The following is a 26,675-nucleotide window of genomic DNA, read 5'->3' as shown; positions in this document are numbered from 1 at the left end:
AGCTAGCTTAAATTCCTTTAGCTTAATGCCCTCCAGCGCCCTAATTAGTTAAGAACAAAGAAAGATCTCTAATGAAGAGTACAGGTGCTAGTGGTAAAGAACCCGTCTATCAGTGCAGGAAACATAAAAGACTCAGGTTCGATCCCTGAGTTAGGAAGATCCCCTGGAGGAGGGCATGGCAACCCACTCCAGTATTCTTGCCTGGAGAATCCCATGGACAGAGGAGCCTGGCGGGCTACAGTCCATAGGGTTGCAAAAAGTGACACAACTGAGCGATTTAACACACAGCACATTGTCAGTGAAGGTAAAAATGTAGATGTTAGAGTCATGTGAAATATAATGTCCTTTGCAGTATCTTCAAGAAGAAAATTTCCCACAGGTTAAGAGCCAAGCAGAGTGGGACAGCAGTAAGACCTCACTGGTGTGCAGGACATGCTGGCATCTCCACTCGCCTCCTCTCTTTACTCTGTATCCTAGTCCTAGGTTGCGCCACCTGAAGTCTCTGTCTTGTCTGTATTTTCCTGGTACATTGAAGATGCAGTGTTTTGTTTGTTTGTTTTCTCTTTATTTGGAAAAAGAAAGAAGCAACTTACAGAAACTCAGCTCACAAATTAACCAGGGAAATTTCCCCTTTCCGCTTATCTAGAGGTGATTTTCAACGTTGCACAATATTTGAAGCTAGTAATTCCCACAGTATTTCACTTGTGAAATCTGAAGTTGCTTATCTAAGTGTCTAAAATTTTATATTAGATGGTTTTGGAGGGGGAAAAAAAAACCCTCACACACTGATGGTGAAAGTGTGAGTTGCTTGGTGTGCCCAACTCTGTGCAACCCTATGGACTGTAGCCCATCAGGCTCCTCCGTCCATGGGATTCTCCAGGCAAGAATACTGGAGTGAGCTGCCATTTCCTTCTCCCAACCCAGGGATGGAATCTGGATCTCCTGCATTACAGCCAGATTCTTTACCATCTGAGCCATCAGGGAAGCTTTCACTGATGGTAGTACCTCCCATAATTCTTTTACAGATATTTCTTGTCTGCCTGTCAAACTATAGTATTCGATTTCCATGCATTTTAACCTACATATTCTTTGCTATGAAGAATAACCTTGCTTCCATCCTCCAAATGTCCCTGTTTTACCTGCCCTTCAAAGCTCATTCTTCAGCATTTAGCAAATACTCTTGTACCTCAGCATTGGCACTAATTCAATAACTGCTTTTCATAGGTCTCCATTACCTAGTTACCCACTCCAAAAGGAGAAAATGATTTCTCAATGCTTGACATTCTGATAAAACCTTGGGAGTACATTTCCTACGGGACACACATACACACACACAACCTTGCAATCTATTTACTTATTTACATGGTTTGCTTTCCTCATAAGACCCTATGCATTGTAATGAGACATGGAGTTTTCGTTTTCTTTTGAACTTGTTGCTGCACAGTATAGTCTTTGATAAATATTCTACTGCTGAAAGCATGAAGAATGTTGAACTATGCAAGTGTTAGCGTGCTTCTTTCGCACTCCGGCCAGTCTCTCAACAGGCAAATGAACAGCTGTTGTTGCTGCTCAGTTGCTAAGTCATGTCCAACTCTGCAACCCCATGGATTCCCAGTCTTCCACTATCTCCCAGAGCTTGCTCAAACTCATCTCCATTGAGTTGGTGATGCTATCTAACCATCTCATCCTCTGTCACCCTTTTCTCCCCCTGCCTTCAATCTTTCCCTGCCTTAGGGTCTTTTCCAAGGAATGGGCTCTTCTCATCAGGTGGCCAAAGTTTTGGAGTTTCAGCTTCAGCATCAGTCCTTCCAAAGAATAGTCAGGGTTGATTTCCTTTAGGATTGACTGATTTTATCTCTTTAGAATCTAAGAGACTCTCAAGAGTCTTCTCCAGCACCAACACAAACTCACGAATCACTTAACTGTACAGCAGTCCCCAACCTTTTTGGCACCAGGAACTGCTTTTGGGGAAGACAATTTTTCCATGGCTGGGGGTGAGGGTGATGATTCGGGAATGATTCAAGTGCATTAACTTATTATGCACTTTATTTTGTTATTATTGCATCAGCTCCACCAGAGATCATCAGGCATTAGATCCCGGAGACTGGGGCCTCCTGACTTAAGAGCGATACAACTTTTGATAGAGCTTCTCTAAAAGCTCTAGGAGACTAGATTGAAGCTTGAACATTTTTTTGCACTTTTTACACAATGTTGTCATTGTGCAGTCACTAAGTCAACCCTTTGCAACCCCATGGATTACAGCCCGCCGGGCTCCTCTGGCCATGGGATTTCCCAGGCAGGAATACTGGAGTGGGTTGCCATTTCCTTCTCCAGGAGATCTTCTCAACCCAGGGACTGAACCTGCATCTCTTGCTTGGCAGAGGGGCTCTTTACGACTGAACCACCTGGGAAGCCCCTCAGATTTCAGATTGTCAAAATTCTACACATGACTATATTTTATATTCATCTTCTTCTGCTTCCCCTCCCTCAATTTAGAAACCCCTTCTTAATGTCCATTCTTGATGGTTTTCAAAACAATATTTACCAGACACCTAGGTTAAAAAGAGTCAAATACACCCATACATACAGTTTTTTAGTGAGGATGTTGTAAAAAGGTCTGATCCTTACTTTAGGCTAACCAGAGAAGCTGGTATTTTTAATCGACTAAGCAATATCTGTTACTGGAGAAAAATACTTTTTTTCCCATTAGCTAACTATAGTCCTCTGATTATAATTCTATGAAAAATGTATAAACAAACTGGAGTAATTTTCAAGTCTGTAGAAATAATGTTTTGCAACTTTTACAATGGTGGATCATAAAAGGAAGGAATTTTATAGTTCTTATTTTTTCTTATGTTAGGACTGAAGAGATTTTCCCAAAGAGAACAACTATTTGCAAAAATTAGCATCAAAAGAGCAAAACAAATACTTTCTGAAAATCAAACGGTAAAGCACATGACTAAAATCCCACATCCATATACAGTTTAATCAGTTACCCTAGATCTTGTAGGATATTTCATTTGCAATTACTCAGATGTGATGGATTTTATTTCAACACAAAACAAGATGTGACATTTTTAAAAATACTGTGAGACATAGTGTTTTGTATTAAAGGAGAAGTGGTATACATTTTCTTTTTTCATTTTAAACCTTGCTGAAAAGCTCAGAAGAAGCAAATAATTTATTGGTATCTCACTAGTTTTATTACATATGAAAATAAGGATATGCTCTATCGTTTCATTAAAAGAGATGACACTAATTCAGAAAGATAAATGCACCTCAAACTTCACAGCAGTACTATTTATAACAGCCAAGACTTGAAAGCAACCTAAGTGTCCACAGATAAATGAATGGGTAAAGAAGATATCGTATCTGTACATACCATGGGATATTACTCAACCATAAAAAAAGGAAATCTTGCCATTTGTGACAACATGGATGGACCTGGAAAGCATTCTACTAACTAAATAAGTCAGACAGAGAAAAAACTGTATGACCCCACTTACATGTGAGGATTTCAAAATCCAGAAAGCAAAACAAAAAGAAACTAGACAAAACAAAGGCAGACTCATCAGAGAGCAGACGTGTGGTTGCCAGAGGTGAGGAAGGTGGAGAGTGGGCAGGTGAAATAGCTGACGAACATTAAGAGGAACAAACTTCCAGGTATAAAATAAATAAGCCACAGGGATGTAGTATACAGCGGAAAGAATAGAATCGATACTGCTGTAATATCTTTGTTTGGGGACAGATTGTTATGAGAATTATCATGATGACCATTTCATAATGTATGCATGCAAACGTCAAATTACTTTGTAGTACACCTGAAACTAATATATTACTGTACATCAAATTATATTTTAGTTAAAAAAAGATTCTTCTTTGTCAAGTGATGATTAGATTGAAATAGGAAATTCCTGAATTTAATAATATTCAAATCTTAAATTTAAAAAAATCTATGAAAATTCAAACATATTGCAGGTGTCCAGGCTTCCTTGGTATACTTTTTCTGGTCTGTGGCGTCGCAGCATTCACACAGAATTACATTGGCACTTCACTTTTTTACCTTTATCATATGCAGATTTTTCAACATTCAGTTTCTCTCCAGATTTTGTATTTGGTGGCTACTTATATATCATAACTTAACATACAAAAATTGTTTCATTCTATTTTCCCTTAATTGCATATTAGAAAATAATTTTCATTAAAAACAAAAATGATGATCCTTTATTCCCAATATTTTCACCCCTGTATTCATTTAAAAATATATGTACACACAACACACACATTTGAGAGAGGAACTCAATATTCAGAGCTGTTTTCAGGCTTCAACTTACCTTGTCCCCCCACAGTAGAAATCCATAAGATTAGAAGGACATGAGTTAAAAGCAACATGCCAGTGAGGCTAGCAGCATGTAATTAAAATCGGCCCTGCAGTGATGGTGTTCCTCTCAGCGCCGCTTCATTTACAGTTATGAGCATGACTGTGAATTCCGTGCATTACCAGGAAGCCAGTGTACTGAAATCCTTTTGGTAAATATCAAAGTTCACACAGGGTAATGTGAAACCTCTAAATAATATCTGATCGGTGTTTTCACATTAATACTCTGAATCCTTCATTTGATATTTGAGCACGATGCTATTAATAGCTGTGCAACGTCTTCGTGGTTGCATTTACTAAGTTTACCAGTTTGAAGGGTTCAGAAATGGACCACTGAGGAGGAGAGATGAAGCCCCTTCTTTCTTCTTACTGGCCAAGAAGTGAGCTGTTTCAGGGCCAGCCAGGTGAAGGCCATCAGCCTTCATTTTAACACAGCATCAATCTGACAGTTATATGTTCCTCTTAAAGAGGCACAAAGAATTAAGTTCCTTCTTGATAGTTTTCATATTTGTAGACATTTTGAAAGTCTAGTCAAGAATAAGTTTGTCAGATAAAGCTTCCTGAAAATCTTGAGCAGGTTATATTTCAAAGTCGTTTTGTTTAGGAGGGACTTTAAGAATGGCTATGAGAAAACCTGAACATAATCTCTCCCCAAAGATAGAAGTAAATGGGGTAAAAAAAACAAACCCACAAAACTACAAAAGCATTTATAGTTTCTGGAAATGGGTCGAAGAGTATACTCTTGGGAAATGTTTATTCAGTAAAAACAGCGACTGCTCCCTGGCTCCTCTCTTTCACCCTGGCTCAGAAGTTGCAGGCTGGGCGGCCAGGCAACCCCCCTGGACTGGAGGTTTTGCTGCCTGGAGGGAAAGCAGAGCTTGGAAAAATCCGGCCCCAGTGACATCGTAGACTGCAACAGAGAGTATGTGTTTATTATATAAATAATCCAGGAAGACCTGCATCTCTAGCTGGTACTATTTGGGGCAAGTAAGAAAATGGCAGCTCAGCCAGCCATTTAACAGGGCAATTTGGAGACAGGGGCAGGCAGCCCAAAGGTACCCACTAAGATGCCCCTTGTTGCTAGTGGTCAGAAGTCAATGGATATGCACACGACTACTCCATCAGAGAAAGCGGAGAGAGACACTAGTCCTTGGCTAAATGTGGAGCAGACTTGTAAATTCCCTGAATTTTGTAAGCATTTCCCCAGGCCACACACTGTTCTGGAGATAAAGGTGAAATCCTTACTTAGTCAATATGTTTAAGCAAAACATCTGATCAGTTATTGTCTGACTACTAAGCTATGCTGAATCAAGGATGACCCCTAGGAAGTCAGATTAAAAAATAAAAAATTAAGCAATGTCATCAAAATCTACATACTGTGGGAAAATCAGACTCCACACTGGTCACTAAACAAATAAACAAACGCTGGCAATTGCAGCAAGCCCTTGATTGGAGAGGATTCAGAATTCATATGCATTACCACATGTTATCTAAAATATCTAGTTTTCAACAACCAAAAAAGTAATGAATTTCAAAAGAATTTGAAAAAGAATAGGTACATTTATATGTATAACTGAATCACTTTGCTGTACATCTGAAACTGATACAGCATTGTTAATTAACTATGCTCTAATATAAAATAAAAAGTTAAAAATATGAGACACAGAAAGAAACAGGGAACTGTATGCCATACACAGGGGTAAAAGTTTATTTTATTCACATCCAAGTTACTCCAGTTTTACTTTCCAATATGTTGAGAGAAAGGATTGTCTTGCTGTCTTTGTGTTAGTTAGTTAGTTCAGTTGCTCAGTTGTGTCCGACTCTTTGCGACCCCATGAATCGCAGCACGCCAGGCCTCCCTGTCCATCACCAACTCCCGGAGTTCACTCAGACTAGCGTCCATCGAGTTGGTGATGCCATCCAGCCATCTCATCCTCGGTCGTCCCCTTCTCCTCCTGCCCCCAATCCCTCCCAGCATCAGAGTCTTTTCCAATGAGTCAATTCTTTGCATGAGGTGGCCAAAGTACTGGAGTTTCAGCTTTAGCATCATTCCTTCCAATGAACACCCAGAACTGATCTCCTTTAGGATGGACTGGTTGGATGTCCTTGCAGTCCAAGGGACTCTCAAGAGTCTTCTCCAACACCACAGGTCAAAAGCATCAATTCTTTGGCACTCAGCTTTCTTCACAGTCCAACTCTCACATCCATACATGACTACTGGAAAAACCATAGCCTTGACTAGACGGACCTTTGTTGGCAAAGCAATGTCTCTGCTTTTGAATATGCTATCTAGGTTGGTCAAAACTTTTCTTCCAAGGAGTAAGCGTCTTTTAATTTCATGGCTTCAATCACCATCTGCAGTGATTTTGGAGCACAGAAAAGTAAAGTCAGCCACTGTTTCCCCATCTATTTGCCATGAAGTGATGGGACTGGATGCCATGATCTTAATTTTCTGAATGTTGAGCTTTAAGTCAACTTTAAGCCTAAAATGAAAATTTTAGGATTGAATAAAATAAATCATAGTAATATCCAACACTTAATTAGTAGTTCTAGAACTTGTCTTTACAATTGTTATCTCTTTTAAACCCCAAAGCTCCTTCTTCAAAGAAGGCATAATTATCTCATAATTACCAGTAGGAAAAATTTAGTAAAATTTTCTCCAGTGGCTGTTCATCAAGGGTAGGAGAAGATTATGGACCTGGCAGTCTTGACCTAGAGCTGTGCCAGTTCTGTCTATTTTACAGTTTCTGTATTAACGATTACATGCCAAATAGGATTATGGTAAAACATATTTTACATTTGGATCATGGGTATTCACCATTCTTGCTCCACTAAGGTACCTTCATGTTAATGATCACTATAAACATTTGAAGTTTGCTTATACCTTGTGTTGTTATTCAGTCACCCACTCATGACCGACTCTTTGCAACCCCTTGGACTGCAGCACGCCAGGCTTCCCTGTCCTTCACCACCTCCCTAAGTTTGCCCAAGTTCATGTTCATTCCATCAGTGATACCGTCCAGCCATCTCATCCACTGACACTCTCTTCTCTTTTTGCCCTCGATCTTACCCAACATCAGGGACTTTTCCAATGAGTCATCTGTTCGCATAAAATGACCAAAACACTGGAGCTTCAGCAGCAATATAAACATTTTAAGTTTGTTTATATCTTATCATAGCTGAAATATTTATGAATATTCTGCTCTTAGATACATACAGCTGTCTTCCAGGAAGGGGGTGGGAAAGTGAAAGTTTGTTCAGTCTTGTCCAACTGTTTGTGATCCCATGGACTGGAAATCTCTCCAGGCTCCTCTGTCTATGGGATTCCCAGGCAAAAATACTGGGGTGGGTAGCCATTCCCTTCTCCAGGGCATCTTCCCAACACAGAGATTGAACCTGTGTCTCCTGCAGCTCCTATGTTGCAGGCAGATTCTTTACCATCTGAGCCACCAGGGAAGCCCACTCTGAACTTAAATTTCCAGGGATGGGAAAGGAGCTGGAGGTTAAATCAGTTGCCAGACGTCAATGAGTTAGTTAGCCATGCCTACGCAATGAAGCCTCCATAAAACCTAGAGATCAGTTTCTAGAGCTTCCAGGCTGGTGATAATTTGGAGGTGCCAGGAGACTGGCCCCAGGAAGAGCCTGGAAAATCTGCGCCCCACCCCTACACCTTGCCCTGAGCGTCTCCTCCATCTGACTGTTCCTGGGTTAGATCCTTTTGTAGGAAACCGGGACTCTAATAGATCAAATGCTTTCTGCTTTTTGTGAGCCACTTTAGCAAAGTAATTGAACTTGAGGAAGAGGTCATGGCAACCTCCAATCTATAGCCAGTTAGTCAGAGGGACAGGTAACAACTTTGACCTTCAGTGGGTTTCTGGAGCGGGGTGGGTGCAGTCCTGTGGGTCTGTGCCCTCAACCCGTGGCACCTGGTACTGCCTCCAAGTAGACAGTGTCAGAACTGAGTTGAGCTGTAGGACATGCTGCTGGTATTGAAGAGTCGTTTGGTGGTGTGGAAAACACACGCATCTTAGTAAGAAAGTTTACTGAGCTAGTCAAGCAGCATATTTCAGTCAGGATCGCAAACAGACTTACCCTCAGTTGGAGTAAAGCAAAAGTCACACGTGGTAACAGAAACTCTTCAGTTTTACAGACTTGGTTTGCACAAATGAACCAAAGCTAGTTTTTTCCCCCCTGACTTTTGTTTCTTTTTTTATACCATCCACACACCTGACAACTGACCTTGTCAGGATAACCAAACTGCGTCACCTTTTAACGTATTATGAGAGAACCATGTGTGACTTGCTTCTTTTGATGTACTACTATACTGTGTTAAGTTATATGAATTCTATATAAATATGTGTAACTGTGTGTAACTTTGAGACACACTATAGCGTTGTTGTTAATGGCACCGTCTTTAGAGACAAACTAATATGAATTTAAGCCCTGGCATAAGAATGGATAGATGTGAGGTCTTCAGTGGTATATTATGAACTGTGTGGCTTCCATCTCCTCGTCTGTGAAATATTTATAATAATAAACTTGGTGTTAATGACTTTGTGACGATCACACATATTTTAATTAATTATACCACATTTTGAAGCATAGTATATAAGTATCCAGGTGTTATTAGAATTTAGTTTTTCTTAACTTGACATCTTAAGCAATAAACTTACCTCTAGGTGTTCCTGGGGCTACAGGCTTCAAGGGAAACTAGAAACATAATCTCTTACTAGAAAGTCCTATCTCCAGAGACACATTGTGATCTTCTAATACTAAAATGAACAAGAATATGGTGGAGAATGCATAAGGTGATCATACAATTAATTGCACAAGTTACCTCATTTTTAAAAGTAAACTTTATGTTTGGGGCTCACAGCAAAACTCAGCAGAAAGTACAGAATTCCTAAATATCCCTTGCCCTCCCAAACACCCAATCGCCCCCATCAACAGCCTGCAGCAGAGAGGTGCATTCGCTACAACCAGTGAACCTACAGTAAGACATCAATATCACCCAAAGTCCACAGTTTACAGCAGGGCTCACTCTTGGTCTATGTATTCTTCAGTGTGATAGTGTAATTTATAGGAAAAAGTATATTTGGTCATTCAGATGATCAAATATATGAGAAGTACATATTTGGTTTTTATCCTGGCTCATAGCTCCCCAAATCCCTGGAATTTCCTGAGAAGAAAGAGCAACAGAATAAGTCATCGTTATGCTAACTTTTTTTTTTAATAACACCATACTCCCTCACCTTTGGGGCAATATGTAACTGTTCCTCTCATGGAAAACAAAATCAGCTTACAGCTTCTTCTTTCTCCTTCCTTCCCTCTCCTCCATCAAGCAAGTCTATTGAATGTTAAAATCTTTTCTATTTGTTCTTTTAAATATATTTAGAATTCTGCAATTTCACTTCAGCTTTCAGTTCAGTCGCTCAGTCATGTCCGACTCTTTGCGACCCCACGAATTGCAGCATGCCAGGCCTCCCCGTCCATCACCAACTCCCGGAGTTCGCTGAGTCCATTGAGTCGGTGATGCCACCCAGCCATCTCTCATCCTCTGTCGCCCCCTTCTCCTCCTGCCCCCAGTCCCTCCCAGCATCAGAGTCTTTTCCAATGAGGCAACTCTTTGCATGAGGTGGCCAAAGTACTGGAGTTTCAGCTTCAACATCAGTCCTTCCAATGAACACCCAGGACTGATCTCCTTTAGGATGGACTGGTTGGATGTCCTTGCAGTCCAAGGGACTCTCAAGAGTCTTCTCCAACACCACAGTTCAGCTTCACATTATTTTTATTCTATTTCCACTTATAACCTATGAAGGAAGGAAAGAAGGACAGAAGGAAGGAAGAAAGGAGGGAAGTGAGGAAAATAATTAAAAGTCCATCAGTTGGAGAATAATTAAACCACGTTACCTCCAGCTGCTGCTGCTGCTGCTAAGTCGCTTCAGTCGTGTCCGACTCTGCGCAACCCCATAGATGGAAGCCCACCAGGCTCCTCTGCAGGCTAGTGAAGTACTATTCAGGTATTAGGAAGAGTGAGATCAATTTAGGTATACTGATATGGTGATAGGTCTATCATATATCAACAACAACAACAACAAAACCCCAAAGGCTTAGGACAATAAATATGATGTGATACGTAATATACACCTCAACAAATTCATATATATAAATTAAAATATGCATGTGTGTATGGAAACACATACTTGTGTGCCTCGTTACAGCTGATGTGTGCGTGCCGGCTCAGTGTTGTCCTGCATCTGGAAGACAGAGCAAATGCTTTTCAGAGCTGCGCAGACTGAGGAAGCTTATCTGGGGTTTTCAGAGCAATGAAGGAGGGCTTCTCTGGTGGCTCAGTGGTAAAGAATCCACCTACCAATGCAGGAGTCACGAGTTTGATCCTCGATCCAGGAAGATCCCACGTGCCGCAGAGCAACTAACTCCACGTGTCTCAACTGTTGAGCACACACACACACCTTAGAGGCTGAAGCCACTGCAGTGAGAAGCCCCAGCACCGCGGCTAGAGAAAAGCCTCCCGGGAACGAAGACCCAGAACAGCCAAAAAGCAAACAAACAGGAAAAGGAGAAGAATGAAGGGGATTTTCATTCTTTACTCCATTACATTGTATCACTTGAGCTGTTTACAGTGTTAAAGGGCTGCTCTCATGTTTGAAAACATAATGAATTATTTCAAATTGTAATTCTTAAGATATCTGGTTGTAGGAAAAATGAAAGCTAATACACAATTGAATTTTTATTTTCTCACAAAGCTATGTTGAAAGTGTATAAAAACAGGTTAAAACCCCTGGCCAGCTGAACCCTTGTATTTTGTCGAACACCTGGTCTGCAATGTGTATCTGAGAAGGAGTGTTCAGGCAAACTCCGTCTCAGCTTGTGTTTGACTGCTTCCTCTTCCATTTGCTCGTTTTCCTCGGAAGGAATCACGCTGTGTCTCCCTGAATTCAGTTTGAATGTGTGATGTTCTCCAGTGTTTTGATCTTTCTTTTTTTATGAAGAAATAGATATCAATGAATTCTTCATTTCCCTATGAAACATGAAAGCTTCTCTGTATAGCACTGGGCAGCCCCGCTCTGAGCCTTGGGAAGTCCTAGGGCAGTCACCAAGTCAGCAATCCTTTGGTTTTTGACTTTGCCGCCTTGCCCCACAAGGAGGCAAAACACCTATGGCAGGTTTCCCTTCATATGCGCCATGATAAACAGCGATCACACAACACAATTTTCGCCCTAAAGCAAAATGGCGATCATTGCATCAATGACACGATTCCCCACACCCCGCACACCTAACTGAGGTGGTAACTGAGTGATTAGTTTGCCAGATCACTTTGCGGGCTTGCCATCTTTATCTTTTATTTCTGCTCCTGTCTGCCTCTCCAGCCTCTGCAGGACTTTTCCAAACTCTCTCTGGCTCTTCAGCCCTTCAGCTTCTCTCCCCATGTATTCTGACACATTCTCAGCAGGTGTCTCCCTCCTTCATGGAGGAAACAGAAACCAGGGGACCAGAAGCGCCTCTTTCCAGCCACAAACCCAGTTCCCCCCGCCCAGCTAGGAGCTGCCTTTTACTTCTGCCCAGGGTCCCATCTCTTTTCTCTGCATCCTTATGCTGTTTTCCTCCATTATCTCCCATCCATTCTTCTTCTTCTTTTTTTCACTATCAGTTACTGTAGAGGATAGAAACCCAAGTGTTTATAGGTTGGAAACAAAAAGTACACACTTCCACACAATATACCCAGATGTTAACCCAAATAGATATACAGGTACAACACAGAGTTGATGGAGGAAATCTAACCGCTCATGCTTTACTGCACTGAGAGATCAAAGGGGAATGTCACCACCCATGTTAACAAAACTCACCACCTGTCCTTCTTTATCCACCCATCCGCATTCATTTGAACAGGTTCCGATTTCTCACACTTCATTCAAAATTCCTCCTTATCCTCACCTCCCAGTCCACACCTCTCCCTTTCACTGTGACACTTACTGCCATGCCCACCCCCCTCATGTTTCTGGACCCTCCGTTTCTTCCTCAACGTGCTCTTGTCTCAGTCTCACGTGGGATAATGCTGCTCCTCTCCAGGTGAGCAGTAACATCCAAGAAGCATCTCCAGTCCTCAGCGTTCCTAGTTTTCATTCCACCAGTCCAGCCCTTCCTCATCACTTTGCTTTGTTAGACCTTTTCCGATAGCCAATCACCAAACTCTGAATACCCTCAAAGTCCTGAGCTAAACATACTTCTAACCTTAACCTGAAACACTCACCCATTTCATTAGCTTTAACAGACTTCTACTAACTGATGACTCCAATTCAGGCCCAAGGCTAGGCTCTAATATGTAACCTTGTAAGTCCCTTGGACTGCAAAGATATCAGGCTGGTCAATCCTAAAGGAAATCAACCCTGACTATTCACCGGAGACCACTTAACCTGCCTCCTGAGAAATCTGTATGTGGGTCAAGAAACAATAGTTAGAACTAGACATGGAACAACAGACTGGTTCCAAATTGGGAAAGGAGAATGTCAAGGCTGTATATTGTCACCCTGCTTATTTAACTTATATGCAGAGTACATCATGCAAAATGCTGGGCTGGATGAAGCACAAGCTGGAATCAAGATTGCTGGGAGAAATATCAGTAACCTCAGATATGCAGATGACACCACACTTCTGCCACAAAGTGAAGAGGAACTAAAGAGCCTCTTGATGAGAGTGAAAGAGGAGAGTGAAAATGTTGGCTTGAAAGTCAACACTGAGAAAACTAAGATCATGGCATCTGGTCCCATCACTTCATGGCAAATGGATGGGGAAACAGTGGAAACAGTGTCAGACTTTATTTGGGGGGTCTCCAAAATCACTGCAGATGGTGACTGCAGCCTTGAAATTAAAAGACGCTTGCTCTTTGGAGGAAAAGCTATGACCAACCTAGACAGCATATTAAAAAGAAGAGACATTACTTTGCCAACAAAGTTCCATCTAGTCAAGGCTAAGGTTTTTTCTGGTAGTCATGTATGGATGTGAGTTTGACTATAAAGAAACCTGAGCACTGAAGAACTGATGCTTTTGAACTGTGGTGTTGGAGAAGACTCTTGAGAGTCCCTTGGCTGCAAGAGGATCCAACCAATCCATCCTAAAGGAAACCAGTCCTGAATATTCACTGGAAGAACTGATGCTGAAGCTGAAACTCCAATCCTTTGGCCACCTGATGGGAAGAACTGACTCACTGGAAAAGACCCTGATCCTGGGAAACATTGAAGGCGGGAGGAGAAGGGGACGACAGAGGATGAGATGGTTGGATGGTATCACTGACTCAGTGGACAAGAGTTTGAGTAACCTCTGGGAGCTGGTGATGGACAGGGAGGCTTGGTGTGCTGCAGTCCATGGGGTGGCAAAGAGTCGGACCTGACTTAGAGACTGAACAGCAACAATTACTCTCAGACTGGGTTCCTGGGGGAGCAGGCTATGAGGTGGAAATTAGGAGCAAGAGGATTTGGGGGAGGGCTCTTAGAATCCATACCTGTGGAAGGGAAAAGGAGGAAGCAGACACGAGAAGCTGAGCTGTGGCAAAGTTGCCACCAGTGGCATCACCTAGCTCTGCGGGGAGCTGTGCAAACGAGTGACTCTTTAGATTTGTCCTGAGCTGGAGTGAGGGGAAACTTTAGAGCTCCTGCTGACTGGTTATTGGTGCAGGCACCCTGGGGAGAAGCTGTGACTTTGGAAGGGGAGGCACTTCACTTGAGGCAACCCCCTTGGGGAGCTGACAGCCGAGAGCTCTCAGCAGCTAAGAGGTCCATCTTGTTTCTGAAAGCAGTCTGCGTGGTTCATCACAGCACTGACTGTAAGAATCAACAACTTATGTAATATTTCTACCTGACTACTCCACAAACACCTTAAAGGTAACATTTCTGAGACCCACATCTTCATGCTCACCCCTCACATAGCTTCTCCTGCATCTTCACATCACACTGAGATGGACGTTCGGTTTGCTTAGTCCAGACAGGGCCCACAGAGCCCTCCTTCAGCGCTTTCTGTCCAGCGCACAGCGTCACTGGGTGTGCCCAGTACTTGGGTCATTGTGTGCCATTCCTGCTACTTGGGCTATCTTCCTAGTTTTGTAAGCTCCAGACTTAACTTTTTCCAGGAATTGTCCTACAGCTCAGTTATACCAAAAAAGTTAATTACTTCTCCCTCAACGCCACTCCTTTAAATGCTCCATTGCTCTCCTGTTCACACTTTTATTTCTTTAGCATTACAAGTTTACAAAACGGCAGCTGATAAGCCACATTGTTCACAAAACTTTAGGCGTCCCACCCCCCGGGGGGACAGGGAAGCCTGGCATGCTGCAGTCCATGGGGTCACAAAGGTTCGGACACGACTTAGCGACTAATCAACGACAACAAACATAAAGATCAACAGATTTCACAATTATCAAATCGGACGACATAGCAATACTGGATACAATATCCCCATATGACTATTCTCCACCTTGACTGAACCTTCTGTTTCGTGGGATAAAGAAAGGCTAATATTGTTCATAAATAGAACAATTGCTGAACTCATTGGAAAAGGTTAATACCTTTTTTTAACTTATGAAACATTATGTACCATTGCTAAATTACTTTTTAAATGCAGAAACCCACATTTAAAAATAAACCGCTAGGAAGTAAATCAGGGAGATAGGAAGCTACCCAGGTTGAACAAAGCTTACCGTGGGCAGTTCCCCTCAAATACCCTTAGAACGCCACCATCCATTCACTTGTTATGTCCGAATTAATGACAAATAATACAAGTTTAACTCTTGTACTAAATTAAATATTTCTTTTTTTGTGAGTTCCTTGACATAAGGAGCTGAATTTTATTCATCTCTGAATCCTGCGTTAGCTGCAACACAGCACATGATATCAATATCATTCTTAATGGATTAATTGATGAATTAATTGGAAAGGATTAACACTTCCCTACTGATATTGTTGAGAAGGTCCCCTGGAGAAGGAAATAATAACCCTCTCCAATATTCTTGCCTATAAAATCCCATGGATGGAAGAGCCTGGCGGGAACAGTCCATGGGGTCACAAAAGAGCTGGACACAACTTAGTGACTTCACAACCACAACACAAACCGCGTGTGTTTTAGAACCATCCTTCCTCGAGTCCATGTTCATTATTTCCATTAATCTCCAAGAGCAGTTTTTCAGAGTGGATCTCATAAAATTGAAATTCGACTGAAATATATATGGTTTAACATCAAATGAATCTGTGTTTAATCCACAAAGTTAGGTCCAACCACAGCTTCATTCCCAGAGAAACTCTCTTAACCCAGCAGCAGGAATTGTACGTTGGGGCTGAAGAATGTCATCCTACCGGAAAAATTACTTCTTGAGTTAGAGGAACTATACAGCTTCTAGAGAGGAAAATGCGTGGTTCTGGTCAACACCCAGTCCTAACAAGGGTCCTAGAACCAGAGGTGCTTGCGAATAAGCTGTAACAGCGATCGGACGAATAACTTTCCTTCATACTGAAAAGTGACCGTGTGGTGTTTCAGGACTCCAATAGATCCTAGTGTTACTGACACACGATCTTTTGGTGTGGGACCTGCCTATCTTGTTGGTCTCATTGACCTCAGATTTTCTAATCCGCAAGACTCCAATAGTGACCTGATCTAGCAAATGACTGAAAGTGTGTAATATAAAAACAGCAAGTGGTGTTCTTTTCATAACTGTGTTCTGTGGACAACATTTGAACAGGTGGAAGGTTCACTAACTCACAATTTGACTACTAACCTTGTTGCTAATAGTACAGTTGATTTTAAAAGTTCCTTATCCTTCGAAAGTCTGAAGGGCAGTCTCATCTGCATTGAATAAAGTAAATCCTCTAACATAATGTATAGTTTCACAGCTCTAGTGAAACTGGTTCTTTCGTACTGACATAAATATTGAACTAAAAGTAACAGAAAACACTAATATTAACAAAGATTACAAAGACAAATGTGAATTCCTGCACATATATTGAGGACCGTATAGCCCAGTGAATGGGCTTTAGGAACCAGAAATATTTTGATGTGTAGATCGATTTTTTAATAGATGGAAGAGATTCAGCAAAGATGAAGTCACACGGCAAATCAATCAAACTAGAAATAAAACAATATATCTGGCTTTTATTTATAGAAAATATCCGGTGTAAACTGTTTAGAGTCAAATCATCGTGCAAGTAAAAACTTAGAGGTTTTTATCCAATAGTTTTCTTCTAGCAATTATGCTTTATAAAAGACTTTATAGTGTGTCAAAGTGCTGTTCATCTTATGCCATTCATTTTTATGTCCTTAAGGGTTCTTGATAAGACAACATCCTTGATAAGAATGAAAAAAGAGAAAAGGGGGAAGGAGTTGAAATAAGCATCGTTTCTGGTCAAGTATTTATTACAATCTTAACCATTCACTATTTCATATAATTGGTCCTTGTTTCAATGAGGTACTGATAAAAGCAAGTAACCATCCTTGATAAATTATACCACCAATTTCTTTTTAAAAACTCAATGTCATTAACTACACTAACACCATTTTCTGCAATTTTTCCAAGTTGCATATTCTTTTTTGTCTTAGAAATGGGAAATGCAAGATATAATGAAATATTTAACTAGCATATAATTTTTTCAACTCTGATTTTCATTGCAATAAAAAATAAAAAAGTTTTATACCTATGTGTCTTGTGAATGCTTCTTATGTAGTTCATATAGCTCATTATAATCACTAAAAGAGTACCACATGTACTTTGCCATTAAGGAATTTTAAAATATTCTTACTTGAATATAGAGTATAATTCCCATTTTACAATGTATCTTCAAAGGGGGCAAAATTCTGACCTGATAAAATTAATTATATTATTTTATTGGATTATTTTAACATTTTTTTCTGAAAAAAAGAACGGAATTGTTTTCCATTGATCTAGTAGTAGAAAATATATTTCAAAATTGCTATGTAACAGTACATCAGGAAAAACTTCCAAATTCTTATATAGATATGTGTTCCTGAAAATAAACGCCATAATCTCATCATTGTTATTAACATGCTCTTCCCTCAGTAGAAAGTTTGTCCAGTTGTGCTCCCCATCATTGTTGTTTATACATGCACTTCTATGGAAAATGGTTGAAAATGTGATTTCTTTTATCTCAGAACATATAGGTTAATTTTTCCACATTTAGATGTGACTCATATAAATTGATTTATTTATCCAATTGCCAAAGAGTCACAAATACCAAATAGCAAACAGGACTTTGATCTTAGACCACCCAGAAAGCTTGTTGAATTAGTTAATGCTTCTTGAAGTTCACTTGCTTTAAAAAATAAACATTTTCCCCCTCTATAATGAGGAGGAAAGTAGGAGTGTTGCAGAACCTGATATGTCTGAAATTTATAGCATAATGAATCTCATGAATAACAGTCTGAATAGAACAAAACTATAGAGGCACAAGCGCCTTCTTACCTTTCGCTTTGAACACATCTTGGGTAATTTAATTGTCCTCTGTCACACTGCACTCGGGATTCTGATGCAGAAACCGGAAACCCAGCTATATAAGTATCTCTCTTACAAAGAAATTCAACATACTCGCCATGGAAAATATATGGTCTATTGTCAAAATTCCACTTCAGAAGTAAATTATTATTTTCCATTGTATCAAAAGATAATGTGCAAGGCTCTGAAAACAAAACAAAACAAAACTATCTTGATGCCTTTCAGTATTAGCCATTGTATTGTTTTCTCATAATGACCTTAAAATTCCCAGGCATTGGAGCAGTAAGTTAGTTGGAACTAATACTCAAGTCAGAAAATATGTTCAGAGCTCACAGAAAGCAGTCTGTTATTTATCTCTGTTGCCTTGAATTTGGAAAAGGGGTACATCCTACCAGTTACTGAGTTTTATGCCATTAAGGTTTTCAAAGACAGCAAAAAAAAAGATGTTTTTAGAAAATATTGATCCGTAGTAATAGTCATTGAAATAGTTTTTTTCCCTTTTTCTTCTTCAGAAAGTGCAAATAAAACATCCATGGGACAAACGATTGATTGCTGGACAGATAGTATTTTATGGAAAGGCAGAAACAAGCTGGACTCTTGACACTGATTCAATCCAAGAAAGTGGAAGAGAGGAAATAATAAAGACAAAAATACAAAGTAATTAAACAGCAACATATGAAGAAAGTATCAGAAAATGAAGATATCGGCTCTTGAAAGGACTAATAAAATTTATAGACCTGTAGCAAGATATGACAAGAAAGAGATACATCTTCACAGCAGTAATGACAGAAGACACATCACTAAAGCACTAAAAAGAGTGTAAAAGGATGTTATGAACATTATGTCAACACATTTGATAATTTAGGTATAGTGGACAAATACAAACCACTTCCTGCTGAAACCGAGAGAAAAGATAATAACCTGGTATTTATTAAACACACTGAAGCTGTAATTGAAATCTCTCCTCAAAAAAATCCTCAAGGCTCAGGTGGTATCTCTGATAAATTCTTAAAATTATTAAGAAAGAAATAGTATCACTCAGACAAAATCCAGAGAATTGATGAGGGAATACTTTTCAGCTTGTATGAGGTTAGCAGAAACTAAACCAAAAGGAAAATAACAAACCAACCTCTCACATGACAAAGATACATTAATCATAAGTAGAATATTAGCAAATACAATTCAGCAGTATATAAAAAGCATAATGCATCACAATCATGCGAGATTTGTTACAGAAATGCGAACACGCTTTAACCTTCAAAAAGAAGCAATATAATTCCAGGGGGAAAAGAGCAAAGATAATAATCATATGATTGTTTCTACAGATACAGCTAAAATTAAACTCACTGATGTTTTTTTAAACTCTTAACAAAATAGAAATAGGTGGCTCCTGTATCTTTGAGTTTTATAAGTATTTGTAACACCATAGCTAAAGAAGAATACTGGAAGATTTTACTTATAAGATTGGAACACAAGGACACACACCGCTTCCTCTATTCAGCCTTGTACAAAAGTCCGAGACAGTGAAATTAGAAAATAAATGAAAATAAATGGAATAAATATAAACACAAAGAAATTTTCTTTTTATTTAAAAATATGTTATTTGACGCCTCCTGAGAATCTTGGGAAGTGGTGTCGCTTCTGTAGGCTGCCTTGCCAGCGAGGCAGGAACGTGTTTCCCCTTCTAGACCGAGGAGGCCATTCCCGTATTTGCTCCTGCTGTCCCCGTGTTTCCTAGCAGCACCAATAACACGATGACCGCGGTTAGCCTGGTTACACACACCGCATGGCTTACACAGCCTGTAGGTCCTACTAGCCCCATACCTGATGTATGGTTTGTACTTAAGAAGTGCATGTTAGGAGGGCTGGACTCCCATTATTGGTGATCTAGAGGCTCACCTGGGGCTTCCCAGGGGGCCCTAGTGGGAGAGAATCTGCCAGTGCAGGAGACGCAAGACACACAGGTTCGATTCCTGGGTCGGGAAGACCCCCTGGAGTAGAAAATGGCAACCCATTCTGGCATTCTTGCCTCGACAATCTCATGGACAGAGGGGTCTGCAGGGCTACAGCCCATGGGCTGCAAAAAGTTGGACATGACTGAGCGAATAAGCACACACAGTAACCAGATCTAGAGCAAACAGTGGAAACCAGTAAACTATCAGGCACGCTAATAAAATAAAACAAATGCAGACTTAAGTGTTATATTAGTGTTCAGTTCAGTCGCTCAGCCGTGTCCAACTCTTTGCGACCCCATGAACTGCAGCACACCAGGCCTCCCTGTCCATCACCAACTGCCAACGTCTACCCAAACCCATGTCCACTGAGTCAGTGATGCCATCCAGCCACCTCATCCTATATTAGTGTTATATCAACTCAAAGAGAAGAGAAAGTGGAAAATCGGGCTCAGTTTGAACAAATAGAGACACACGTAGCACTACATACCCAAACACGAAGGTGGTGTGGTCCACACGCCCCCTAAACAATAGGACTCCCTAGCCCCCTGAAGGAAATGGTGCTCGAAACATATGTATTCCACTGAAGAACCGTTCTCATAGGTGTTGAGTGCTGAACTCTTAATAACTCCATTTTTAATAGCTGGGGGAGATGCACACGCTCTTTTAGATTCTGCAAAAATAATTGTTAAAGTCCACAGTGAATTGCTACAGTAGGTGGCCAGCGCTTTCGTAACTGCTACAGAAATAAAACAAGATGTTTCATGTCAAAGCATTTTTAAGACAACTCTCAAGTAATTTTTAAATATCAAAAGCATTTTCTGCTGTCACGTCATACATAAAATTTATGCTTGCAATTAGAATCTCATAGCATTAAATACACATTTAAACCTAGCCAAGTATTAACAATCATGATTTTACTTTTCCCCTTTCTGTCTTCCAAAAGTGAAAGCGTGTAAGATCTGTCTCGAAGCCATGTTTCTGAATGCATTCTCTTCCTTTTTTCCTTATTAAAAGTGACAGTCCCCTGTCTAAGGAGTCCACAAATTCTCTCCCTCTGCTTCAAGTTCCCTTCTGAGACAATGCTCTCCAGCTCACCCTGAGGTGAGCTTTACAAGCATACTGGTTGCCTACAAGAAAGCGACCCATCCTCTGAAAGTCTGGTGACATTTGCAAAATCTCATGATTTCTCCTTTTGTAAAATTGACTTATGAAGTTAAAAGATGTCCTCATCGTCATCCTATTTAAGGGTATGTGCTATCTGGTAACTGATCAGCTCATTCGCAAGTTTTATAGATTGGATGATGAGGGTGGTAGATAGCTTATGGTCTTATCCTTTGAACCATATTGATCACCTGTGATACTGGTCACCTAAGAAATTGTCAGGAAGCACTGTTGGTTTGTTTTCTTGGCTGCAGCATGCAGAACTTTCCCGGACTAGGGATCAGAAACTGAGGTCCCTGCAGTGAAATTAATGGAGCCTTCGCCACTGGACCATCAGGGAAGTCAGGATCACTGTTGTTTTACCTTTTCTAATACATGAAGGATATTTCACTTCTCCTCTATTACACTGCACAGATAATTCAGAGGGCGGGGCTGATGGAGACAACTCATATCCCTGCTTACACACAAAATCGATTAAATCTCCATGTAAGATCTTTCCCTCATAATTCCACTTCATCTCCACGTTATTTCTGTGCATGTCAACCACGTTAACAGTACACGGCTCTGTAAAACAAAGTCTGTTTTAAATTCTTTTCTCATCTTACAAGTATGAGAGTGATGCATTTTTACAATAAAATTATGATAGGCATCAAAAGCAGTATTTTATATTTACCACTTTGTATTATTAAAACTCTTCACGTGCACAATAAAGTATATATTACATTACTATCAAGTGAATTTATATATTTCATATAACCTCTGTTATACCATAAACTAAAACCAATTGAAACCAAATAGACCAATTAAAACCAAATAAAAACTTAATTTGAAACATTAAAAATATTGTTTAGGACCAGCAACCACTTAGATTCATCATGATTTCCTTTCTATAAAATAAAACCCTTCAAACAGGAAATGTACTTATTGTGTTATATTTGTGGGACACCTTTCACTTGATACTCATCAGCAAATAAAACAAAGCTCCTTGACTTCATGGAGATTGCCTTCTAACTGGGAGGAACGCAATACGATAAACAATAAATGTGCTACATATATGGATCTTGTTTGTCCATCTTTAATGACATATATAAGTGAGGCAGAAGAATGAAGAGTGGAGGGGAGGGGCTGTCACAGAGCTAGGGGAAGGGAGGTTATGCTTCTAGGTAAGGTGGTTGGGACAGGCTTGCCTGTGCATGCGTGCTAGGTCGCTTTAGTCATGTCTGACCCTTCACGATCCCATGGACTGTAGCCTGCCAAGCTCCTCTGTCCATGGGATTCTCCAGACAAGCATACTGGAGTGGGTTGCCATTTCCTCCTCCAGGGGATCTTCTCGACCCAGGGACTGAACTCACATCTCTTATGTCTCCTACACTGGCAGGTGGGTTCTTACCTCTAGTGCCACCTGGTAAGCCCTGTGGTGACTATGGTCAACAACATTATTTGGTACACTTAAAAGACGCCAAAAGAGAGGATCTTAAATGCTCTCATCATGACAACAGCCCCCTAAATTACTTGAGGTGAAGGATATGTAAACCAACTTTATCACGGTAATAATTCCACAGTGTGTTTGTGTATAGAATCATCACATCATCACCTTAAATCTATACTATATGTCAATTGCACCTCAAGAAAGCAGGGGAAAATTTTGTTTCAACTCATCGTGTTCTCTGTCTTACCTAAGCAAACAGGTGGTGATGACCATCGTCCTTGTTCACAATGAGATATTTTTGCTCCTCTCAATAAGTAATATTCATTGCATCTATATTCCACAGAGGATCCTGTTGGGTAGCTTGCCAATAATTCGCCAATAATAGCCCCATTTATTACATCAGGTGGAGGGTTACAATTCTCAGTGTTTTCTAAGAAAAGAGGTTACTTTTAGATTAACATGAGCTTATAGTAACATAATGACATAATACAGTTGCCCAGACAATAGTCCTTCAATATTTGTACTATGTAATTTAGGAAAATTGATTTCTGAACTCATCAGAAATTAGAGAAACATCATTCAGCTACGTATTATTAAAATGTACTAAGCAAGATAACACAGCAAACGTTTTGCTGAAGAACAAGTATGGGTCTTTTTTACTTTTCTGGCTTACAAAGGAATCATGCTATAGATATTCTTAAGATGAGCAGAAAGGTAAAGAGTGCTTTAACCTAAGGATTATGGTCGGTTCTAAAACTGTCGTTTGTCATTATCCTGTTTTATTTTTTCCTCTCCTCCCTCTTCATCTCAGATCTCAGTCAACACACGGATGAAAAGTTCCATTTTTCTGTCTGTAGGAATCTTGCTCTTACTCTGTTAATTTCTCTAGCATCCTTAGAAGCTTTTTTCTTATGCAATAGTTATCCTTGGTAAACATGTGGAGGTCTCTCCAGGACCTGGCCAAGAAATGAGGACGACAGGAAGGGTGGCATCCTGGAGTTGTAACCTGGTTGCATCCTTGAGTTAAATGAAAGGCCAGGTGTATTGCTCAGAGGGCGGGGGAGTCAGAATGGACAGATGCAAAAATATCAGAATCAGGACATTCAAAAATTATTTGCTTTCCTATTCTTTATATTGGATTAAAAATATGAGTCTACAGAGAGCTTCATATGCTTCAGAAAAATGACAGAGCAGGTGCTCTATCTGTGCATGTCAAACTCTTCTAAGCCCCGGACTATTGCTATAAGCGTGTGGATTAAACAAAGAGCATGAAAAATTCTACATGCTAGGCTTAGCTCTGGATATGACACGCAGCACACATACCAACACACTCAGGGGGAAGGGTCCATCTCCCATGGTTGCACGTTATTTCTCCTGGTCCACGGAGGTGATAGCCCCTCTCACACACGTATGCCACCTTATCCCCGCTGTGATAAACCTCGGAGGGCGGGTTTGCCGCGCCGTTCCCCACCGACGGCGGGGCCTCACAGGTCGTCCTCTGCTTGTCCTCTGGAAGGGGACAGTTGAGAGAGAAGACAGCATTTAGCTTCACAGGCAGGTGTCTCGTCAGGGAAAGCTTAGTCGAGGTGCTGCTAACCAACGCATTTAGGAGGCTCGGTCCATTTCCCGTTTTCACAGCGTATCTCTTCTGCTCCCTGCCTGGCGAAGTTAAGTCCACACTCTATGCGAACTGTTTCTCCGTGCCGGTAGGTGGTTGAGTACGCTTGAAGGTTGGAGTTCAGAGGCAGAGGCGGAGGAGGACACCGATTTCTTCTTCCTTATGGAAAAACATCAGGATGTTTAGTCGTACAGTCACCAGAAACAATAGTTAAGATCTCACAAGCACATTGGGCTGTGCCAAGGACCCTAAGAAGTCTGGCAGGCAGAGTGGGGTCACCCCTTGGATCCCCACGTCCTGACAGTCACTTCCTCGAGTCACGCCCTCCCCAGGAGCAGGACCTGGGTCTTGCTTTAACCGATGAACACAGCGGAGATGATGTGATGAGGTGACTGTGTTTAACACAGCCACAAGGGTGGAGGTGTGATCACGCACACATGCTCACGCAAGGCAGTGTGGCGAGGCCCTTCGTCCCGAAAGGCTCTGTCCCCCTACTGATCTGGAGGAGAAGCTGCCTTGTCTGCGAGCTTCCAAAAAGGGAGGAGGACCGCAGGGCAGGGGGCACAGGGCTGCCTCCAGGGGCCAGCCAGCAGGCACTACTACCCTCCGCTCAGTAGCCGCCAAGCTCAGAAATCTGCCACAAATCACAGAAAGCTTGAGGGCAAGGTTCTTCCCCTGTCCAGCCTCAGATGATACCACAGCTTGCCTATTGCTTCATCAGACATGGACACACAGCTATAGCTGACCCACACTTGTATGTGGTTTTAAGCTGTTACTCAGTCGCTTAATCATGTCTGACTCTTTGGAACTCTGTGGACTGTAGCCCACCAGGCTCCTCTGTCCTTGGGAATTCCCAGGCAAGAATACTGGAGTGCCATTTCCATCTCCAGGGTTTAAGCTGTTAAGTTCATGCAATAGAACACAAAAAAAGAGCCAGAATTTTACATTCATTATCTCCTTTAATCTTAAAATAATTTTGTTAAGTAGGGACTATTTCATCTCCCATATTATAGACAGGAACTTAAACATAAGAAGTAAGTAAATTATTAATAAGTGGTGGATCTTGGCATTGCTGAACCTGTGTCTATATGAATTAAAATCTCCTCCTCTTAACTATTCTAAAATACTGACTATATTCATTTTCTACGACTGCTGGGACAAATTACCACAATGGAGTGGCTTGACATACCACACGTTTATTCTCTTACAGTTCTGGAAAGCCAAGTCCAGAGTCGGCTTTCCTGGGCTGGGATCTGGGTGTCGGGAGAGCGGCGTTCTTCCAGAGGCTTCAGGGAGGAAGTGGCTTGTCCGCCTCTGCAGCGCCTGGGGGCTGCCAGCTCACCTCGGCTCGACTCCTTCCTTTCCCACTCCAAACTTTGCTTCCACTGCCGCCTCTCATACTTGATCCTCTGTAGTCAAATCCCGCTCTTCCTCGTATAGCAGTTGCAGTTACATTTAAAGCCCACATGGATAATCCCAGATATTATCCCCATCTCAAGATCCCTAACTCGATGACACCTGCAAAGTCCCCATTGTTCCGTTCCATAAGGGGACACTCACAGGTTCCGGGGAATAGGATATGAGTATCTTTGGGGGATGGGAGGGGCAGGGAGGTGTTACCCAGATTACAACACTGCCCATCTTACATCTAAGGACTATTTACTAGAAAAACGTATCATGGACGTTGGCATCTGACTAATTTTTGGTGCGGGGAGAGGAGTGTGGAATAAGTGATGAGTAGGTAGGCTTGTCATTTAGTTTTTTTAATATTTATTTATTCCGGCTGTGTTGGGTCCTAGCTGCAGCAGGCAGGATCTTTTCACTGTTGCGGCCCTCAGGCTCTTCCTTGGGGCACCTGAGCTGCTCTCTAACTATGCTGTGTGGGCTTGGTTGCCCCAGAGCATGTGGGATCTTAGTTCTGAGATCAGGGATTGAAGCCACATCCCCTGCACTGGAAGGCAGATTCTTAACTGCTGGGCCACCAGGGAAGACCCTGCCATTAAGTTCAAGAATAATATGCTATAGGAAATTTGCCAACAGTCTTCTCTCTACTGTTAGACCAGGGTTGTTAGGCACCACTGCAAAATTTTAGAAAGAATGTTTTTAATAAAAGAAATTAAAATCACTGTTCAGTGCAATTAAAGATTGCTGGCCGTTTGGAGCAATCCCACTACACAACCCCTGGTCACTCAGCTTTCATTCTTCCCAGCAACTGTTTCAAATTGTCACTAGTCTCTTCCAAGCTTTCCTTTCCTGCCTTTCTCCTGCCTGTTAGTAATGGCTGTGTTTTCTACATTACAGAGAAAACAGAGGCTATCAAGCCCTTTATATCTCCCCATCCCTCCCAATCCTCCAACTCCTACCTATCTTTTAAGGCCCAGATCAGACATTATCCATCCCCTCTGTACATGTGGTCCCACACCATCAGTCAGAACCTTCAGTGTTTGTTTGAACACCTTATACCTGACTTTATGATACCATTTTTCACACTGGATCAATTACTCTTTTGTATCTGTTTCTTCTGCTAGACCAGAACTTTCTCCATGGAACTCTGCAGTGTGATTACATGACTATCGAATTGCTGTCTCCTAACAGGTAATCATCCCACCTGCCTGAACACAGCC

General features: G+C 41.2%; 2 protein-coding genes across 9 annotated transcripts in view; both read right to left on the bottom strand.

Moving 5' to 3' along the window:
* CFHR5 (complement factor H related 5) overlaps positions 1-4,473 on the bottom strand; it is a 28,269-nt gene extending 23,796 nt beyond the window's left edge. For all 3 annotated transcript variants that reach the window (XM_042229283.2, XM_042229285.2, XM_042229284.2), the window contains exon 1: positions 4,335-4,473. In XM_042229283.2, coding sequence (XP_042085217.1) covers positions 4,335-4,392 — 58 coding nt within the window. In that variant the 5' untranslated portion in view covers positions 4,393-4,473. The remainder of the gene's footprint in view (positions 1-4,334) is intronic.
* Positions 4,474-6,063: 1,590 nt separating this feature from the next.
* F13B (coagulation factor XIII B chain) overlaps positions 6,064-26,675 on the bottom strand; it is a 28,045-nt gene continuing 7,433 nt past the window's right edge. For 2 of the 6 annotated variants that reach the window (XM_060396754.1, XM_060396752.1), the window contains exons 6-14: positions 24,031-24,210; positions 23,757-23,942; positions 22,681-22,863; positions 21,368-21,568; positions 20,331-20,513; positions 17,859-18,072; positions 10,582-10,635; positions 10,289-10,390; positions 9,220-10,188 (exon numbers count right to left, since the gene is read on the bottom strand). In XM_060396754.1, coding sequence (XP_060252737.1) covers positions 10,182-10,188; positions 10,289-10,390; positions 10,582-10,635; positions 17,859-18,072; positions 20,331-20,513; positions 21,368-21,568; positions 22,681-22,863; positions 23,757-23,942; positions 24,031-24,210 — 1,310 coding nt within the window. In that variant the 3' untranslated portion in view covers positions 9,220-10,181. Of the gene's footprint in view, positions 6,862-9,051; positions 9,151-9,219; positions 10,189-10,288; positions 10,391-10,581; positions 10,636-16,514; positions 16,726-17,858; positions 18,073-20,330; positions 20,514-21,367; positions 21,569-22,680; positions 22,864-23,756; positions 23,943-24,030; positions 24,211-26,675 lie in introns of those variants that run through there. The other 4 variants (XR_009595883.1, XM_060396755.1, XM_042229288.2 and 1 more) reach the window with 4 other exon arrangements.

Source organism: Ovis aries, chromosome 12 (assembly GCF_016772045.2).
Source record: "Ovis aries strain OAR_USU_Benz2616 breed Rambouillet chromosome 12, ARS-UI_Ramb_v3.0, whole genome shotgun sequence".
NCBI lineage: Eukaryota > Metazoa > Chordata > Mammalia > Artiodactyla > Bovidae > Ovis > Ovis aries.
Note: the sequence above shows the minus strand (reverse complement) of the source record. Positions and strands in the feature narration are given on the sequence as shown.